This window comes from Camponotus vicinus, unplaced genomic scaffold (assembly GCF_025532165.1).
Source record: "Camponotus vicinus isolate PSW18456_S1 unplaced genomic scaffold, iyCamVici1.0 SCAF_12, whole genome shotgun sequence".
In the NCBI taxonomy this organism is placed as follows: Eukaryota; Metazoa; Arthropoda; class Insecta; order Hymenoptera; family Formicidae; genus Camponotus; species Camponotus vicinus.
In genome coordinates this window covers 10,902,062-10,920,713 of record NW_028141948.1, presented here as the reverse complement: position 1 = coordinate 10,920,713, position 18,652 = coordinate 10,902,062, and the positions used below count along the sequence as shown (strand labels likewise).

The 18,652-nt window shown below is 27.9% G+C and overlaps 2 protein-coding genes across 6 annotated transcripts in view; one reads left to right on the top strand and one right to left on the bottom strand.

The window, feature by feature from the left end:
* Positions 1-1,305: 1,305 nt before the first annotated feature.
* LOC145963548 (uncharacterized) overlaps positions 1,306-18,652 on the bottom strand; it is a 162,151-nt gene continuing 144,804 nt past the window's right edge. For 2 of the 5 annotated variants that reach the window (XM_083085616.1, XM_083085617.1), the window contains exons 3-5: positions 13,785-14,067; positions 6,272-6,451; positions 5,285-5,344 (exon numbers count right to left, since the gene is read on the bottom strand). In XM_083085616.1, the coding sequence (XP_082941742.1) occupies positions 13,796-14,067 (272 nt within the window). In that variant the 3' untranslated portion in view covers positions 5,285-5,344; positions 6,272-6,451; positions 13,785-13,795. Of the gene's footprint in view, positions 4,618-5,284; positions 5,345-6,271; positions 6,452-13,784; positions 14,068-18,652 lie in introns of those variants that run through there. The other 3 variants (XM_083085619.1, XM_083085620.1, XR_014436189.1) reach the window with 3 other exon arrangements.
* LOC145963546 (neural cell adhesion molecule 2) overlaps positions 16,594-18,652 on the top strand; it is a 130,216-nt gene continuing 128,157 nt past the window's right edge. Inside the window, exons 1-3 of the mRNA XM_083085614.1 lie at positions 16,594-16,854; positions 17,227-17,302; positions 17,616-17,675. The gene's annotated coding sequence lies outside the window, so the exon portion shown is untranslated. The remainder of the gene's footprint in view (positions 16,855-17,226; positions 17,303-17,615; positions 17,676-18,652) is intronic.

Genomic DNA, 18,652 nt, shown 5'->3' with positions numbered 1-18,652 from the left:
TCTTCTATTATATTTATTATATGTTTAGTATCATTTAATTCAAGAACATGGTTTATGGCTGACAGGTTTCTTTTGTTATCTAAAAAAATAATTCTAATTATAATTTAATTTATTAATCGATAATATAAATTAAAACTATGTTATCATTATTTTATTAGCCTTTTATATATTATTTGTTTATTACAAAATTTTATTATAAGTTAAGTAATATTCGGTTTATAATGTGTGTGTGTGCATGTGCGTGTGTATAATCAACCGAATATTACTTAACTATATATATATATATATATATATATATATATATATATATATATATATATATACATATATAAAATAAATATTAATTACTCAACTTTATTATAATTAATTATTATTAAATTAACTAGTAAAAACACATATATTTAAAAATATACACAATATTAGTAAACTAAATTTATCTTTGATAAAGTCGCATTATTATTATATAAAAAAAAAACTCTGAAAATATATCCATCTTTTTAAATTATAATACACACGTTATTACACATGTTCTTTTTATATATATATTTATTTTTTGATAAATATTAAAGCTAAATGATAGTTTAAAAAGATACAAATAGTCATTATTTTTAATATTTTAAATGAGTCAGGTTGTAAAAATTAATATTAATTTAAAAAATTTAATTCACATTATTATCTAAATAATTATCTTACATGTAATATAGTAAGTAATAGAGATGAACAAAAAATAATAGAGCGTCAACATAAATGCTCTAAGAATTTCAATTATTATTATTTCTAATAGTCTCCTGTTAATCATTGTTAGAAATTTATTTAGCTCTTTTCTCTTCTTCCTAAACTTAGAACTCGAGATCACAATTTTTTATCCACTTTTAATGTTCGAATTTAGTTACGAATATCGCAATGCTGTAATTATCATCTGCAAAAAAAAGGTATCTTTTTGTATATCCAAATCTTATATTTCTAAAAATTTAAATTCTGAACAAAATAAAAAAAAATAAATTTCTTAACGATTATATCGTGAAGAATAACATTTAAAATAGCATCAACGAAAATAATATGACTTTGCGATTATAAAAACATTGAAAAATATAAGAGAAACAAGAGAATAAATGATTAATTAGTATTTTATATTCTATTTTATAGTCTATTGATTAATTAGTATTATATATTTGTGTGTGTGTGTGTGTGTGTGTGTACACACACACACACACACACTTTCCGAGATACAAATTTGTAACACTTTACGTGGGCCACCCTGTATATATATATATATATATATATATATATATATATATATATATATATATATATATACACACACACAATATGCGTTATTATATATGTGGTTTAATGCAAGAATAATCTGCCTAATGCATTGTAATATGAATAATTATTTTACCTGAGATTAAAATCCTAAAAATAATTTATAATGTTTGAACTGATATATATTGTAGAAATAATATATATTGAATAATATTAAATATTGAATATATTGAATATATGGGAATAATATATATTGTGGAAATTTGCGTGCGTATTTTAGCTTTTTTCTTTACAAAAAATTAAATAAGATACAAAATAGCAGTTTTCCTCATCAAATAGTCGTTTATCAATATCAGGATATGTTACCAATTGCCTAAAATTAAAAACAATCTTTTCATTGAATGTCAAATATATTGTGTTCTGTTAGTTGACATCTTACACAAATTTCTCGCAAATAAATCGATAACCTAATAATAAAATTAAAATAAGATCCCTTTCTTAAATATTCATTATATAAGCATATTTTTAAATTATACAAATGAAGACAATAATTACCCTAACAACACACATGTCCAAAAGATGTCCAAAGGTCATCGAGAGGACATCCAGAGGACATAAAATATCGTTTGGCTGTCCTCTAGATATTCTATGGATGTCTTTTGGATATGTGTGTTGTTAGGGTATATTTTGTAAGCGATTCTGATATCCGTCAAATTATTAATACATTTAATTTAAAAAAAACACAAAATTTAAAAAAATTTCACGAAATAATAATTGCAAATTTATAAATGATAAATCATAGATAGCGACGAGCATTAAAAGTAAGAAATATTCTACAGTAATTCGATAAAATGGGTTATAATATTTTCAACATGTAAGTTTATCCTATCAATAATTATAACAAATTATAGAACTTTCAGTTATAGTATATTAATAAAAATTAATTTTTTTAGATAATTGAAATATACTACAGCGTTAATCAGCTGATTCGACACAAGAAAATAATAACTTTATAGTATTAATTTTTGAATCTTACCAAATCGAATGATCCATAGTTCGTTATCTATACACGAACAATAATAGAATGATAACCGGTTTCATACGAAAAGCATGCGAGATACTTTCGGTCTGTTGATCAACTCACATGAATCCTATTGACTGTGTGTCCGAAATTGTATATCCTTGGATGTTTGTTATTTTTCTCGCCAGAAATCTCTAAGTTATACATGTATATAGAAATTTATTTACTTTTATCCACTTGTGGTCTCTCTTAACTTTCTTAAATTCGCTGACAATTTAATCTGACAATTCTCCGATTATTATTTATAAAACATTTAAAAAGACATTTTTAGTTCTTTTTACTATCGCGCGTGAAAGATAATAATTATTCCTTTAAATTAAATTAATCGTTGATCACAAAAAAAAATATTAAAATATATTTTGTTCTTTTTCGTAAAAGCTCTGTGTATAATATACATATAAATAATATACATATACTAATAAATTTTAAATATTCTATATTTTTTCAATGTGCGTATGCATATGTTTGTGTGTGTGTGTGTGTGTGTGTGTGTGTGTGTGTGTGTGTGTGTGTGTGTATTCTTGGCATTATGTAGTATTAAGTATAATTGCTCATTTTCTTAGCATAATTTTTTTGAACTAATTGCTTTAATTCCACATTATCAATATTCTTCTCTATACGATATGTATATAATCTACAAATTACATTTTTATTAGCAACTTAACAAAATCGTCTTTTTCTCAATGTCAGCGATTGCAAATTCCATCGATCTATATTTGATATTTCAAGTGGTATACTTGAAGCAATCTCTCCAGAGATAACTCAAAGAAAAAAAATAAAGAATAGCGAGACACGCAGTACACATACACATACACACACAGATGCGGGACACGTAACCGAATATAGCAAAGATGAAAAAGAAATTTCTCATTGATGCTAAAATAAGCGTCGATTGTGTTTTCTTCCAATAACCGTTCACTGGGTAATTTTAATTTGCGAAGTTGTATGCAGCACGTCGCTTTGTGTACAAAAATAGGAAATATGCATCAAACGATTGTATGATTACTCAATACGTTTCATTTTGATGGACGCTACGTGTATATACGCGATCACTTTGAATTAAAAACGATTCCGCAAATGGCAGAAAAACTGCGACCACGCTGATAAAGTCTTTATATGTATTAACAATTATTCCAGTGGTTCCCACAAAGATAACATAGAATCGCATAAAAATCGTTACTAGTCAGCTTTACTTTTCACATTTCAATTGAATTTATAACGCGACATATCGCGCGCGATTACCGTTCAAAGTATTCTTTCTTTATTGTTAAAAATACAGAACGCTCTGTGAAAACGTAGCATTGTAACGAACTATGACAGAATTAATTATCTCGATGGTATTGAAATAACATTTGTATTCATATATTAAATGTTGTACAATATATCATAATAATTTTACTATTGATTAAAATCGCGGTCGATCGCTTTCGCATTTTCTCGCATTTTAATCGCACAATTATTGAATATTTCCCAATGTTTCTGTCAGTCTTTTCAAGCATTCATTAACGATTCTTTTAATCTTTATATTATGCAAGAAAGTTATTCATCATATTTAAATTATTATATCATTAAAAATTTTTATTTTTTTGTAAAAAAAGCAAAGATTTTAATCTTCATAAATTTATGCTATCCTCTGTGTTTATAGAAAAATATACCATTAGCTAAAATATTATATAAATAGTACAAATAGCAGCACCAATTTTTGCAATACTTTATATAAAATTAAAAATACATTAACAATAATCTTTCAAAACTACATTTTACAATTTAAAAAATTGTTAATATTGTTTGCATTAATAAATTTTATTACATTTATGCCGAAATCAATTGAGATTAGACCATTTCAAATTGCATTAGAACTAATCTATATCTTCCGTACATTATGCGCATCTTGCATTGATCCTATTACTCGCCGTTGACGAGTAATCCGTTTTGCGAGAGAAAGGAACGTGTTGAAAGTTGTGCTTTCATGTTCAACGGAACGTCCGACGTATTCGCGAGATTTATCGGATTTTAACAGGGCTCATCTCAGACTGCTCCTTCTGCTACTACGAGCTGGAGTTCTCGCAAAGGACCAGTTCACCATGCTCCTAATTTCGTTTGCCCTGGCCGGGATTTCGGCGTGCACGGTGACTTTAACCCGAGAATCCTTGAGATGCGCTGTTCTGTCCGTGATTTTTCCCATTTCCACGCCGAGAGAGCACTCTTTCCGGATCTTCCTCTCTTCTACCGCCGGAACTTTCCGAGGTTCTTTCGCTTCCTTTTTTTCTCTAGTGAAAAGAAAAAGATAGGATGGTAAGATAAACTTTGCGGCGCGCAACCGCGAATTTTCGTCCGAATAGAAGACGAAAGAAGCTTCTTATATATCTTTTTTTGTATATAAACTTTGCGTGGATTGAATATCTTTGTGTGTGTGATCGATCGCGATTCTTCAATCTATTAAGAATTATTAGACAAATAAATTTATTAGCAAAGATATTGTCGAAATAAAATTTAAAAGACGTAATACCACAGAATACGTGAATACAATTTAGTTACATAATTGTTACATAATCCAAATAAAAGAGTATCTTGATGATAATAATCCTTGATATTGAAATTTTGTCAGAATAAAACTTAATTGAATTAAATAAGAGGTGAAATTTTTCTTGTTTATTTTGACTCTTAAAAGTTAAAATCGAAAATTTTCTACATCTATAAGTTTTTGTTACTCAAGAATTATTAATATCCGATATTTTTGTGAAGAAAAATCAGCTTTAAATTATACATTATAAAACCCGAGATAAAAAAAAAACGTGGACATTCCTTATAAAATTACTTCATCGTCACAAAGTGTTAACTTTATATACAGATACAGATCAATTTAAAAAAAAACTAATAATTTTGCATCAAGGAAACTGCCGTGAAATTAATAGTCAAGAATGACGTCAAACATACTTATTCCGGCATAGTAGCTGTCCTTGTTAGCGGCAAGCACTTAAATCACCTGGCACGTTCCTGAAAGTAAGTGCTCCGCATAAACCGATTACAGCGTAATACAGTCCGCCGCAGGGTGAATTATATTTCATTTATGCGCGTTAGAATTAACGGCCATTAGTCAATATTATATCTTAATTAGCACGCGCCTTCCGTTACTCCGATTATGCCGAGCTTAATTCGACAGTTCTTGCACAGCGGAAATATACGGGAAAGAGAAACGCGATAAATAGCGAGAGCTTCGTATACGGCAACAACGAATTTCCACATTCTGTCGCAATTTACTGAAATGTTCTGCATTTCATTCGGATAATTCCGTCAGCCCGTTCGATTCTATTTTATTAAAACTGGCTATTTTCGCCTATAAAAGGTTTGCCAATAAATTGACATTTCCTGCATTAATTTTTAATTCTTTTTTGTTAAATTCGTTAGTTTTCTTTCATTTTCTTTTATATCTCTCATTCATTATCATTTTATAAGTTTCTTTTTAATTATTCAATTCTTGTCTTAATCTTGCCTTCACAGTTATTTGATACAAAACAGATTAGAATTTATAATAATTATAATTATTATATTTGATACAAAACTGATTAAAATTTATAATAATTATATTACGACTAAAATAAGTTTTAATTTCTTTTTGATATTCGCTCAGAAATAACTATTGTGACTCAAATTTGTATTCTTAAAGCTAAATTTATTCTTTAATTTTCAATGTTAGAGAAATTCGTTATTCTTTTCTTTCCTTTTTCTTTCAAAAAATAAAAATTGTGATAAAAGAACCAACTCGCGCGAAATCTTTGAACGAGAACATTTCTTTCGAAGTTTAAGTAGGATGTCGAGAAATCGTGAAATTACGAGAGTAATTATTTAAAGATTATGACGGGCGCAGGTACACGCCATTAATTCTTCCAATTTTCCTTCGTTTCACTACAAGTTTCAAGTTACCTTCCTTTTTACGCGTCGTTTCTGCTTCGCTGCCACCATAGTTCTTGTGTCATCTGAGGACCGTTAATTGGCAAGATTAACAGCCAACGATGCGCCATATAAAATAAGAAAGACCCAAGAAAGCTGTTCCGACACTATTTCCGACACTCTTCTCCAAATCGATGTTCAGAAAATAATTGTCTAAGAAAACAAACACAGTTTTTTGCAGTTAATCTTTTTCGTATTCGAACGGATCTTTAATTTTGTCATTGCTAAATAATACTGCTTTTGTAATCGAGTTTAACGAGGAGATAATTATGTCTGATGAGAACTATAAACGAAACAATGAAGAATATAAAAATATCAAAAAATAGATAATTCGAAGCAAAAAAGATTAAACCAAGTGTGTAAAATTTATGTATTCAATTTCGCATTTCGGAATATCTAATAGCAAATATCTTCGAAAATTTTCAATCATAATTTTCCTTCTCTTTAAATATAAGATTTATTATTAAATATAAGACTTATTATTTATATTTATTTGTGTCTTTATATATTTATATAGATTTTACAATATTCACATAAATTTTACATTATTTAGATTATTTGCATATCCAGAAAGATTAATGAAGTTTAAAAATGCTTTACTTTCTTTTCTAAATGTATAGAAATGTGTTTTTCCTGTGTTGCTTATACATTCTTTAATTTTAGATAAAATTTCTTCAGATAAAATTTTATATTGACTTACACACACACGCATACACAACAAAAATAAGAATGGAAAACTGCGAATATATTAATAATTACAAAATTGTTATTAGTTTTAATTATAACTTTAGATCTATTTTTAAAATAGAAAAATAATCGATAAACTTATAATTAAAAATGTGAGAAGACTGCAAGAAATGGAAAATATTTTATATATTTATTAAAAAAAGAGAGAAGTTTAAGCACATAAAAAATATATCATTTAATCATGATGTAAATATGAGTGCATTTTTTTCGTTTATCTTTATAATCATTCAATTTGTAAATAACATAAGCTCAACAAATTTTCTAAAAAAATAAGAAGTAAAATTAACTGTCCTCAAATTTTTTTATTATCGCTTTAGAAAAAAGCGAAGAATTAAATTTCCCGAGAGATAATACAGTTTCTCGCTTATCTTTGGTTCCTCTTGAGAAATTTACAAGAAAGAAGACTTAAGAAGAAACACTACGCAAAACATTATTACAATTTCAACAAAATCAACGCGAAACCTCTTTTCTGTAGGTACAGACTTCATGCATTTACTATGAACTACTTGCACTGTTGAATCAACCTAAGAAATGACATAAAACATGATAATTTCAAGAATTTCCAGAGATTCTTTATTTAAAGTTCAGAAAAACTATCAAAAAAATTTGGAACTAAGTCGATTAAAATATTTATGGGTGAAAAAAATGATATACCTAGTCATATATTAAGATATTAATATCTAAAGCATTTTACCAAAAATTGTGATTATTAAATAAATGATACAATGACACGCAGCAAGATCGATTTCAATGAAGATGTCGCGATATAATTTATTCCTTTACAATACATCTAACGATGTCGAAGTTTTCTAATTAAGTACACGTAATGAGTAATCATGTCGTCTTGCTGGTGTGTCAATGGCAAAGTTCACTGTGAGCATGCATCTCCTGTTCACAAGCGCCTATCTGCATATAAACTGCACACTCGATACAAACATGCCTGATTACTGTGCTCTGCTTACGTATGGCGAGAGGACTACTTTGATCCAAAAGCATTAATCTAGTATTACGGAATTAACAAAAGGAGCAAAGGAATTGATCTGCTCGATATACGAACAGAGAATGCAATTACTTATTGAAACAAATAATTCAATTTAAGAAATAAAAAAAGAAATATATTATTGATATATATTATTGTTAGTCAAATCGGATATTAGAGTGTTAAAATAAGCTATCTTGTCCTAAGATTTTAATATCGTTCGTTTTCTGAATGTTAAAATTTATAAATTAAAACGAAAGAAAAAGAGAAAAAAGAAGAGAGAGAGAGAGAGAGAGAGAGAGAGAGAGAGAGAGAGAGAGAGAGAGAGAACGTTGTAGAACACAAATAACACATATAACAGAAATAAAGAAATACATACGTGCATATAATTCCGCGTTTTTCTACTTTTGAAATTTTTCTTTTTAATTTAAAAGAAATATAATCATAAGTTAAAAAACAATCTATACTTACAATTAGAAACAAATATTATTGTGTCATTTTATCATAGTTTTTCATGAATCAATTGCATATTATAATACTAAGGTTCTAACATTTACAGAAAAATAGGAACATTTCAGCTCTCATAAAATACGTATGAGCTGTGTTCAAGAAAATTTCGCAAACGAATTACTACGAAGCTAGACAAATTCAGACAGGAATATAATCATATAATCACGTAGCGACGCATCGCGAATTACACAAAATGTGCATGTATTATATTTTCGACATTTCAAATATCTCATTCATGCTTCAATCACATATGATAAATAGTCCCTTTTATCTGATGATGTTTTAAATGATTTTTAGAATGTAATTAGGAAGGTCTACTACTGAAGCGTGATAAAATATAAATGTGCAAGCCGTGAAATATTTGTCGTATATATTTCGCGAATAACAGATAACACGGAGAATAAATCAGAATTGAATTTTACAATTTGCAAATGCAAGCACGATATTTGCCAAAAAAACGGTGTATACAGATATATATTATCTGTAAAATTTAAATTATTTGAGCCAGATGTTTCTTAAAATTAATCATCCATCAAGTTTTGATTTATTTTAGAAATTAGTTCAAATTATCTTAAACAGTTTAAGAGAATTTTATAAACACGAAACAATAACAATACGTTTATTAAAGAAAAAATATTCGTATCAAATTTTAGAATTTTAGAATCGTTTTGCATTTGCAAGTAGTCAAAACGTTACAACGGCCCGGCGACACGTAAGTATAGTGTTTCGTTTCCTGTCACTGCAGCTAGGTCATAAAATCTTGGAGGCACATTAGAAGTTAATAAAAGACTACTATATTATCATTAAACATGATTGCTACGTAGAATTGCGCAATCGTTGAGCCTGAATTTCTCTCTTCAGTGTAACACGCGAATTTATATTAAGCGCAATAAGGATTGAAAATTCCGCGAAGCAAAATTCGAAAGATGCTATCTACTCGTGTGATTTATGTGCATGAAAGTGTAACAAAATGAGCGTATTTTGTAGAATATAAGAATATAGATATCAAGAATAAAATAATTGAAATGAATCAAGTAAATAAAACGAAATAAATTTATATATATAAATCTAAGAGAATTAATAATAATATTTTCTAAAAGAGTCTATAGGTTAATTAAAAAAAATTATCTAATATTAATGATACGAAACGTATAATATTGCATATGTATATCTTTCATTATCGATCCAATTTATTCTTAAGAATTCAAAATGATAAAAAATCGAATATTTAAAATTCTATATAAGCTTCTTCTTTTAGAAAATATCAAAAAATATAAATAAGCAAGAGGTAATATAAGTTTATGATATTTTAATACTAGTATATCCGTTAAATTTAAAAATTTCTTTAAAAAGGAAAATATATAAAATTCTACTACAGCTTTAACCAAAACATAGAGAATTGCTTTATTTACTGTACGAGTATTGCAGGCAATTCTATTGGTATTAGCTCTCTTTGTATTATAAGATTTTGAATCTGAAGAGAACACGCTCTCGAGCTACTCTCATGGTCGTTGAATTTTATGTTATCGTTATGCATATACGTCGTAAGAGGTTCGGAGTTTTTATTTCGAGTTAATCGTGTTTTCTACTGCATAACTATTCAAACATTTCCAGAACTTGTGCGCATTACAAAAACCTTAGAACCATTACCGATATGTAATATTTTTATTGTCTACATTTTTTTCTATTCTTCTATGGTGAGATACATTGCGGGGAGTATTGTAAAAATTGCAATGCAACATATAAACAATTTTGTCATACATGAGATATTATTTTTTTACTTTTTTTCATGTAATATTATTTATTATGTGATAGATTATTTATGTTACGGACATATATAGGCCACAGAGAAAATAATTGTTGTAGTCTAGCTATCTTGTTTTAATTATTATTGAAATATACACAAATTTTTATTGCACGAGCGCATAATCATACTCTTTTCCGTATTAATTCTCAAAATCATCATTATTTAAATTCGCGTATTAAAAATAACTCGAAAGTTTTACGGAAAGTTCCTCGGATTTGACGAGCAGTAATATCAATTTTAACTTTCAGAAGTAGTTATGAAAAACATTCGAATTGATTCAATAAAATTAATATACTTTTACTTGCGAAATATATGCATATTAAAAGAACTTGATTTTAACTTCGTGCAGTATATGCGCAAATTATGAGAGTGCATGTATGTATATACATGCAATGTATTGACTACTTTCTTAAGACATAAATAAATATTTAAATATTATCTTTTCGGCGACTAAAAATGTATACAGTCATATAATATCCTGATCATGTATTTCTTTCTGTAAAATAATTTAAATAAATAATACATGAAAATTAGAAGAATCCATGTCAATAAATGTGGATTATTCCTTGGATATTTAGTTACGCGAATAAAATTCCATAATGAGAAAATATGATTATCTCTCCCTTTCTCCCCCAATGAAAACAGGAGAAATAATTAAAAAGCACCCTATATATAATTCATTTTATGCTACACCAATATATTTAATGCAATTATATCAATACAGTAATCGTTGAGAATAAATTTCTACGTCGATAGCTGATTAGTAATTAATATGCGAATAAAATTATATGTGTTATTAAATACTTTAACAGCGCTTAATTAATAGCTTGGTGCAATTAGTAATAATATACTAGCATACAATATACAATCGATGCAATCATTATAGTATACAATACAAAGCATACTGAATTAACGAAAATTGTTCCGACTAAATTTATTATTAAATTTTCATAAACCTTCTCGTGTTTGCTATAGTAATTTGTAACTTACATTCTATTATATTCATATAGAATCAAATTCATAAACTATACTATTATAAGTTTAAGCATTTCTCTGCGATTTCATAATGTAAATAATTAATATAAATCCCATCTAAAGTGACAATCTATCATTAATGATTAAATATAATTACGCATTGTTACATATAAAATTGCATAAGTTTATTAAATAGTTAATCATAAAGTGCAAACAATTTACTATTTTGCGCGATCTCTTTTGCACTCTCTAATGTAATGCTAGCATCATTAATTTCGTCGGCCGAATAAGTTGTTGAACAAGTTATCGAAGCAAAAACCTTATAGATAAATTGCATAATCCTTTGTGGTTCGATAGAGTTATTAGTTTTCAATCAGGGCTGACAAGAAATGGAATAAACTCAATCGATAATACTCTTTCAATATCTCTATATATGTATATTTCATTTCCCGAGGAAGAGAAGCATTAATAACTTTTTTTTACTAATTTTCTATCAATATATTTTCTACACATTATATATATATATATATATATACACACACACACACATACAATACCTTACATGAAAAGTTGTATAATATTAAATTTCAAAACTTCATCAAAACAATATAATAAATTCAAAATCCAAATAATAAATAAATAGTAAATAAGTCTAATTATTTGTTGATATATTTAATTACATATATTTCTATATTTCGTACATATGAAACGTTTCATATATATGTATAATATATTGTATCTCTTCTTAAAATTTCAATTTAATTAATTTTATAATATCAAAGTATTTCACAATTTAAACAACTTTTATCTTCTATTAAAAATTTACATTTTTACGCAAAACTTAAAAGTATGGCTCATTAATTCTCTATAAATTCCAATAATTTTTAGTTAAATTTTTTCCTCATTATTCACCATTAATCTTATCGATTATCTATTGATATGATGGCGTCTTAAAATATTCGTAAACAATTTGAAAAGTACAGGTGCGGATATTATCAAATTATTATTAAAGCATGTATTCTTATTGTTAGAGAGGATTATGGATTATACATATAAAATATTATGTCTGACACATTTATCGTATTAAATAATATGTCTGATATATATTTTTATACAGAAATTATCGATTATCTTATCGATATTAATTCGATTATAATTTCTTAATAAAAATATATAAATCTAACATTTAATACAATAAATATGTCAGACATAATACTTTATATAATTCATAATCCTCTTTAAAAATACAAGCTTTAATAATAATTTGATAATATCTGCACCTGTACTTTTCGAATTGCTTATGAATATTTTAAGACGCCATTATATCAATGAAATACAAATCCCCCATACTCACAATCAGTCTTCGTGTAGAATGTTTATTGAATGATTGTTGAGGAAAAAAGAGAGAGAAGGAGAGAGAGAGAGAGAGAGAGAGAGAGAGAGAAACAAATATCAGAAAAATATAAACATCCCCGTGGCTAACAATATGCTTAATGAATACGCGATTGGTGCTCGTCTTATAAATTTAATTTTTGACGAAATATCGCATAAACGTGCCAGGCGCATCAATGCGTTCCATATCGAATATGTAGTATTGATGTATTTTTTCTATTCCTGTTTTCTTTTTTGATCATAGAAACTTCAGCTCTTACTATACTTGACTATTTCTGCTCCCTTTCACACTTTGATATTTTAAAGATATTTTCAATTCTCTCACATATTGCTAACATTCTACTATTTTGATATTATAACTTGATCACAACGACGCATAAATATTTCAAATTCGGAATTTCTTGATAATATTGTTATAAATGAAAATTGACGTGCAAAAATAATGGTATCGAGTACGTCTACATGATATATATATATATATATAGTAAAATCATACTAATGAACTCAACATGTTCGCTAATTTAAAAGACAAATCATCGAATTACTAATAAATGAATAAAACATTAAGATTGTCTAGACATGCTAATATAAGAATAATAATTCTAAATTAATATTTTAATGCTTCGTAAAATAAAATAAAGTATTAATTTTTATTTCACATACAATGTAAAAATGTGACAAAATCTTATAAAACAAATAATTCGCTCAATAATCAATAGAAAAATAAATTGCTTTAATCTTAATTAAAATACTTATAGGAAAAACTCAGACGTTCTGTATAGTTCTAGTTTCTGTAAGTTATAGTTATTAGTGTATTGGGAGAGATCCCAGCTTTCATAATATTATTAAATTATAAAAATATTAATATCTTTTATAATATATGAAATATGCCTAAACTATTTCATATCTCTATAAAACTTTATATACTAATGCAACATATTTATACAAGATTGTCACTGATTTATTATTGTCAATAAACGCCCCATTTATTCGCCGATTGAATTCGTTTTCACAATTGTTACGTTGTATCTGTTTTCACTTCGCTGCTTATCATTTAAACGACATGGCGTGCTCACCTCGTTCCGGCTTATTGCTGCCTGCTGGAATACCACAAGAGCGATCTCCAGGCTCGACTAGTCAAGAGAGGGTACGTTAAGTAGCGATCGATTATTCCTCCTGTGAGATATGCAAATCGTCCCGGTCTCCCTATCTCTGTCACGCGCACTCTTTGCACCACTCTTTCGACGATTACTCCAGTTTCGGTCGCGCCCCATCCTCTTCTGCAATCCTTTTTTTTTTCCTTCTCGCGCGCGTTAGCTCTCTCGTACAAACTGGAACGTCTGTCACGTGATTTACGTCCTGAGAAAATAAGAGATCTCGCGTTATCCTGTGGGTCAGGGCAGGACAGGGAGAATTGGAAAAGAAAGGAAAAGAGCGGAACTACGAAGTCGACAAAGGAAGTGCGACCATCCCAAATCTTTCGACTTTCGAATGTTAGGCTCGCAGAATCACCACTTATCAGAATGACACTATCTCTTGCTACTCGGCTCCTTATAGCTTTCTCCTTTACAGTTTTTTTCGTAATTATAACTCCTTCTTTTCACTTAAAACATTAGCTGAGATATTTTATTGAATGTATAAAATATATATTATATAACAAACTTTTTTATAAATTTGAAATTAACATTTGCTTAAAAAAATCTGAGGACGGGAGAAAAGTAAAGAGATATCGTACCTTATATTAATACAATGTAAACCAAATAAAGTTATAAGTTAAACTTTTCTTCAGAAAAAAATTGACTAATGTTATTAAACGAATATAGCTTTCAAAAAAAGAAATATAATTCGGGCATATTCTGCATAATCACATACATTATTTACATAATATGCACTCTTGAATACTTCAATATCACTGAAATACAATTAAATTACATTGCAAAATTACAAAATACATTAATATTAGCATATCCAGAAAGCCCCACCGGACAGTCTATCACACGGTGATTTCTACAGTGATTTCATGATTTATCTCCAGAGATCACCATCAACATTCTTGTTGCTATTAACTACTAGCTATTGTTATTTCATGCGAAATCTCGACGGTGTAATAAATAAATCTACTTTGAATTGAGAGAATAGAATTCATGTATTTCAACATATAAAAGCACGCTATTTCAACACATACATACGATTTTAGAGAAAGACATCTGAATATTTAAACATTACATTTTATTATTAAAAAACCAATGATATAATTTAATAAATATAATTAATTAAATTATTGCGGATAAATTTTGCAATAAAATGCATGATAAAAAACAATGTATTACTGCATCGTATAATATATTAAACATGCTTTCGCGAAAATTATTACAGTATATTCTACAGCATTATTTTGTAAGAAATTTTTTACAAACAATTGTCATTACCACTAAATTCCCCACGTAAAAGTCAATAGACATCGTTAGCATTTACATTAGAAATTAGGCTAACCATCATATTTGATTGGACGTTGTGAAAATAATATCTTAAGCTACATTAGTTCATATAAGCTTCCGTAAATGACAAAAGTAATTCTAATACGTATTGTTTTTTTAACTTCAAAAATCAATTATTTAGAAGATTTAATAAACATGTGTGTCCGTGTGTGCGTGTGTAAGTGTACATATTGAAGATGATAAAAGAAATCTATCTAGCGATAATAAATAAATATTAGCTTTGTACGCAAAAATCTGCAGATTTCGCGTGATTTATTCAATTTATGTACATCAAGATAGTAACAATCGGTACGTGATTTTCAAAAATGTCCCGCATTAGGCACTCCCGATTTCGACAATTGAAAACACGTGGCAGTTTGAATCTGCCTGAGCATTCAAATTGGTCGCGTACGCCAGTTCGCGAACGCGTTAAAAGCACGCGGGAATTTGCGCAATCGTGCGCGTGCAAATTTTATCGTGTCGCTCATCTGCGTTCAAAAGGAAACGCGATTCAGCTCACGCTCGACCCAATCTCCGGACCTAGCGCGCCATCGAGAACCCCTTTTGCTCCTCTTTTTTGGTCGAGCATCGATAAAAATATCCGATATATGAATCCGCCTTAGATACCTCGAATCTCGATGCTGTCCGCTCGTAAATCCGCAGAGAAAAAGAGAGAAAAAGAGAGAGGAACGAGAAAAGAGCGCAGCATGGTCATAATCGTTATCCGTTGAATCCGCACGACGATACCGCGTCTTTTCATAGCCGAATGGATCGCGAATGTCACAACAGCAACACGGGTCCGATTCGTATCCACGTTCGTGAAACATTCAACGTCTGTGAAGCTTTTCAGAATTTATCATAGCACGGATCGGTAAAAGCCTCATCTTTTCTCTTAACTATCGTTAACAGCACCGTCGAGATATTGTTAAAGATAGCCAGTCTTACGGGTATTCACACAGTTTGAAAAATCCGCTATACACTTAATCCCTTTCTTTAGAAATGTAACAGATAAAATAAGAAATAATAAGCACACAGTTGATAACAACAGAAATGCAATTATTCGCGAAAGAAAACTATTACATCGATATATGTGTACATGTATAAATCCGTTAAAATAATAATTTAATATAAATATTAATAAATAAAACAATATGTAACACAAATAAATATAAATAATAATATAAATATATAAATACACACACGCATATATATATATATATGTACATATATATGATCTTATTGTTAATATTATTTGCACGGCGACACTCGAGCAGCAAAGTAGTGCTGCGAATATAGTCAAATTATAATTCATATTAATTTTACTTTAGTTTTTAATTTTAAATTAATATTCAAATTATATTATGTTATAAAATTATATAATATAACCCTCCCATGGGTACACCTTGACGCGGTGGGAGGGCTTAGTACCTAAATGGTGCCTTGAGGCTTTATCTTAAATTTTTTTATTTAAGATAAATCTCTTAAGGAACCTGAAAGGGAAGCTAAGTACCCATTTGTACAGCATTGCCATACTCATATGTGATACGCGCATTTAATGCGTTGGACACACATTGTGTCGACTTTTTGTCATCGACCCTGACAATTTTGATAACCTGAGAGGAGGAGGAGACCTAGGAAAGATATCGGGCACCAATGGAGCAATCCTATGGTAAATAATTTATTGTTTATATATAATTGTTTTTTAATTGCGTATGCGTGATTTAAATTAATTGTGTGATTCGATTTTTTATTTATATAGCCTAAAGAAAAGAAAATTAGAGAAAAAGATTTTTATATAAAAGATATAATCTTATAAAAGTTTTTATTTTCATATCTTTTAATATAGTTGTTAGACAATTATTATTAGTTATTAAATCATTATATATGTATAGTAGAATTTTTTCAAAATTTATAAAATTTTTTATTAGTCTGTTTATTATTATATGCGTCGAATATAAAATTAAACGCATATACATAATTTTTTAAAATATTAATTTTTTTAGCGTAATAACAATTTAGATGTCTCCTTAATATGTTATAGATTAATGTAGCTGACAACCTGACGACCTGAAAGGAAAAGGAGACCTAGGGGAGGTATTGCATCAGCGAAGCAGAAGGTGAATATTTATTATTTGTATATTAATTGTGTGTATGTTATAAATTGCACATTAATCGCACATTTATTTAATCTCATAATTTAATAATTAATTGAATTAAATAAAAGAAAATTAGGAAGAAAAATTTTTTACGAAAATTGTGTAGAAGTTTCTATTCAAACAAATAGTTTTAAAATTTAAATGAAATTTTTCCATATGTATATGTATATCTACTTATTATTTTATACGGATATAAATTCGATACAATACTAATTTCTTGAAATATTAATGCTTTAAACACTATTATATTTTGGATTTTATATTTATGTTACAGATAATAGAGCTTCGATATCAATGACTCCTCTGTTACACATGAGTATCAGTATCAGTATCGGTGAGTGTTAAACTTTTATTTAATTTTCAGATAACGGATTTGTAGAGATTGTAGATGTAGATTATAGATAAATCCGTTATCTTAAAATAAATGGACTAGAATAAATTAGACAAATTATCACATTACTTTTAACAATTTCTTGTAATATTCATTAAAGCATATTACGAATGCAAATTAAAATTTAAAGAAATATATTATTTTAATGTGATATATAAAAATGATTGAATAATGCATGTGAAACGTAGATACTAATTGTAAACCAACGATTCAATTAGTTTTTCAGTTTTAGTTTCATGAAATTTAATGCCTGCTCTTTTAATATTACAAAATTGTGAGCTGACACAATTATTGAGAAGTTCGAAATTCATATTAAATATATTCACAAATTTCTCGTATTGGAATTAAATATTTGTTAAATAAATTAATAAATTATATTAATAATATGTTAATATATTATACATCACGTTAATCTTCACATTTTGGTCTCTTTGCTGGAGCGCGATCGTTACTTAATTTGTTAAATAAATTAATAAATTATATTAATAATATGTTAATATATTATACATCACGTTAATCTTTACATTTTGGTCTCTTTGCTGGAGCGCGATCGTTACTAATAAAAGAGCCTTATGTCGGATAGACACTAACAAATACGTAGTACTGTAGAAGAGTCAAAGCGGCCTTTATTGCAGAGAAATCATTTCTCGTCGGTTCTTATGTAATCCATCTACGACGTCTAATTCGGCTCGTTGAAAACTAAAAGTTTCCGTTGCAGAACTGAATTAAACCCAAATTTTCTTGACTCCTTTCTTGAATCCTTGGGAGCAATAATTTTAACAACGAATTAACAGTAACCGATTTTTTAAAATCAAATTATAAAATTAATTAAATAGTATATTTTGTAGAAAGAGTTTTTCTCCTTTTTTTATTAAATATTTTATTATTATTGTTAATATTAATATGATCCTAATGCTTTG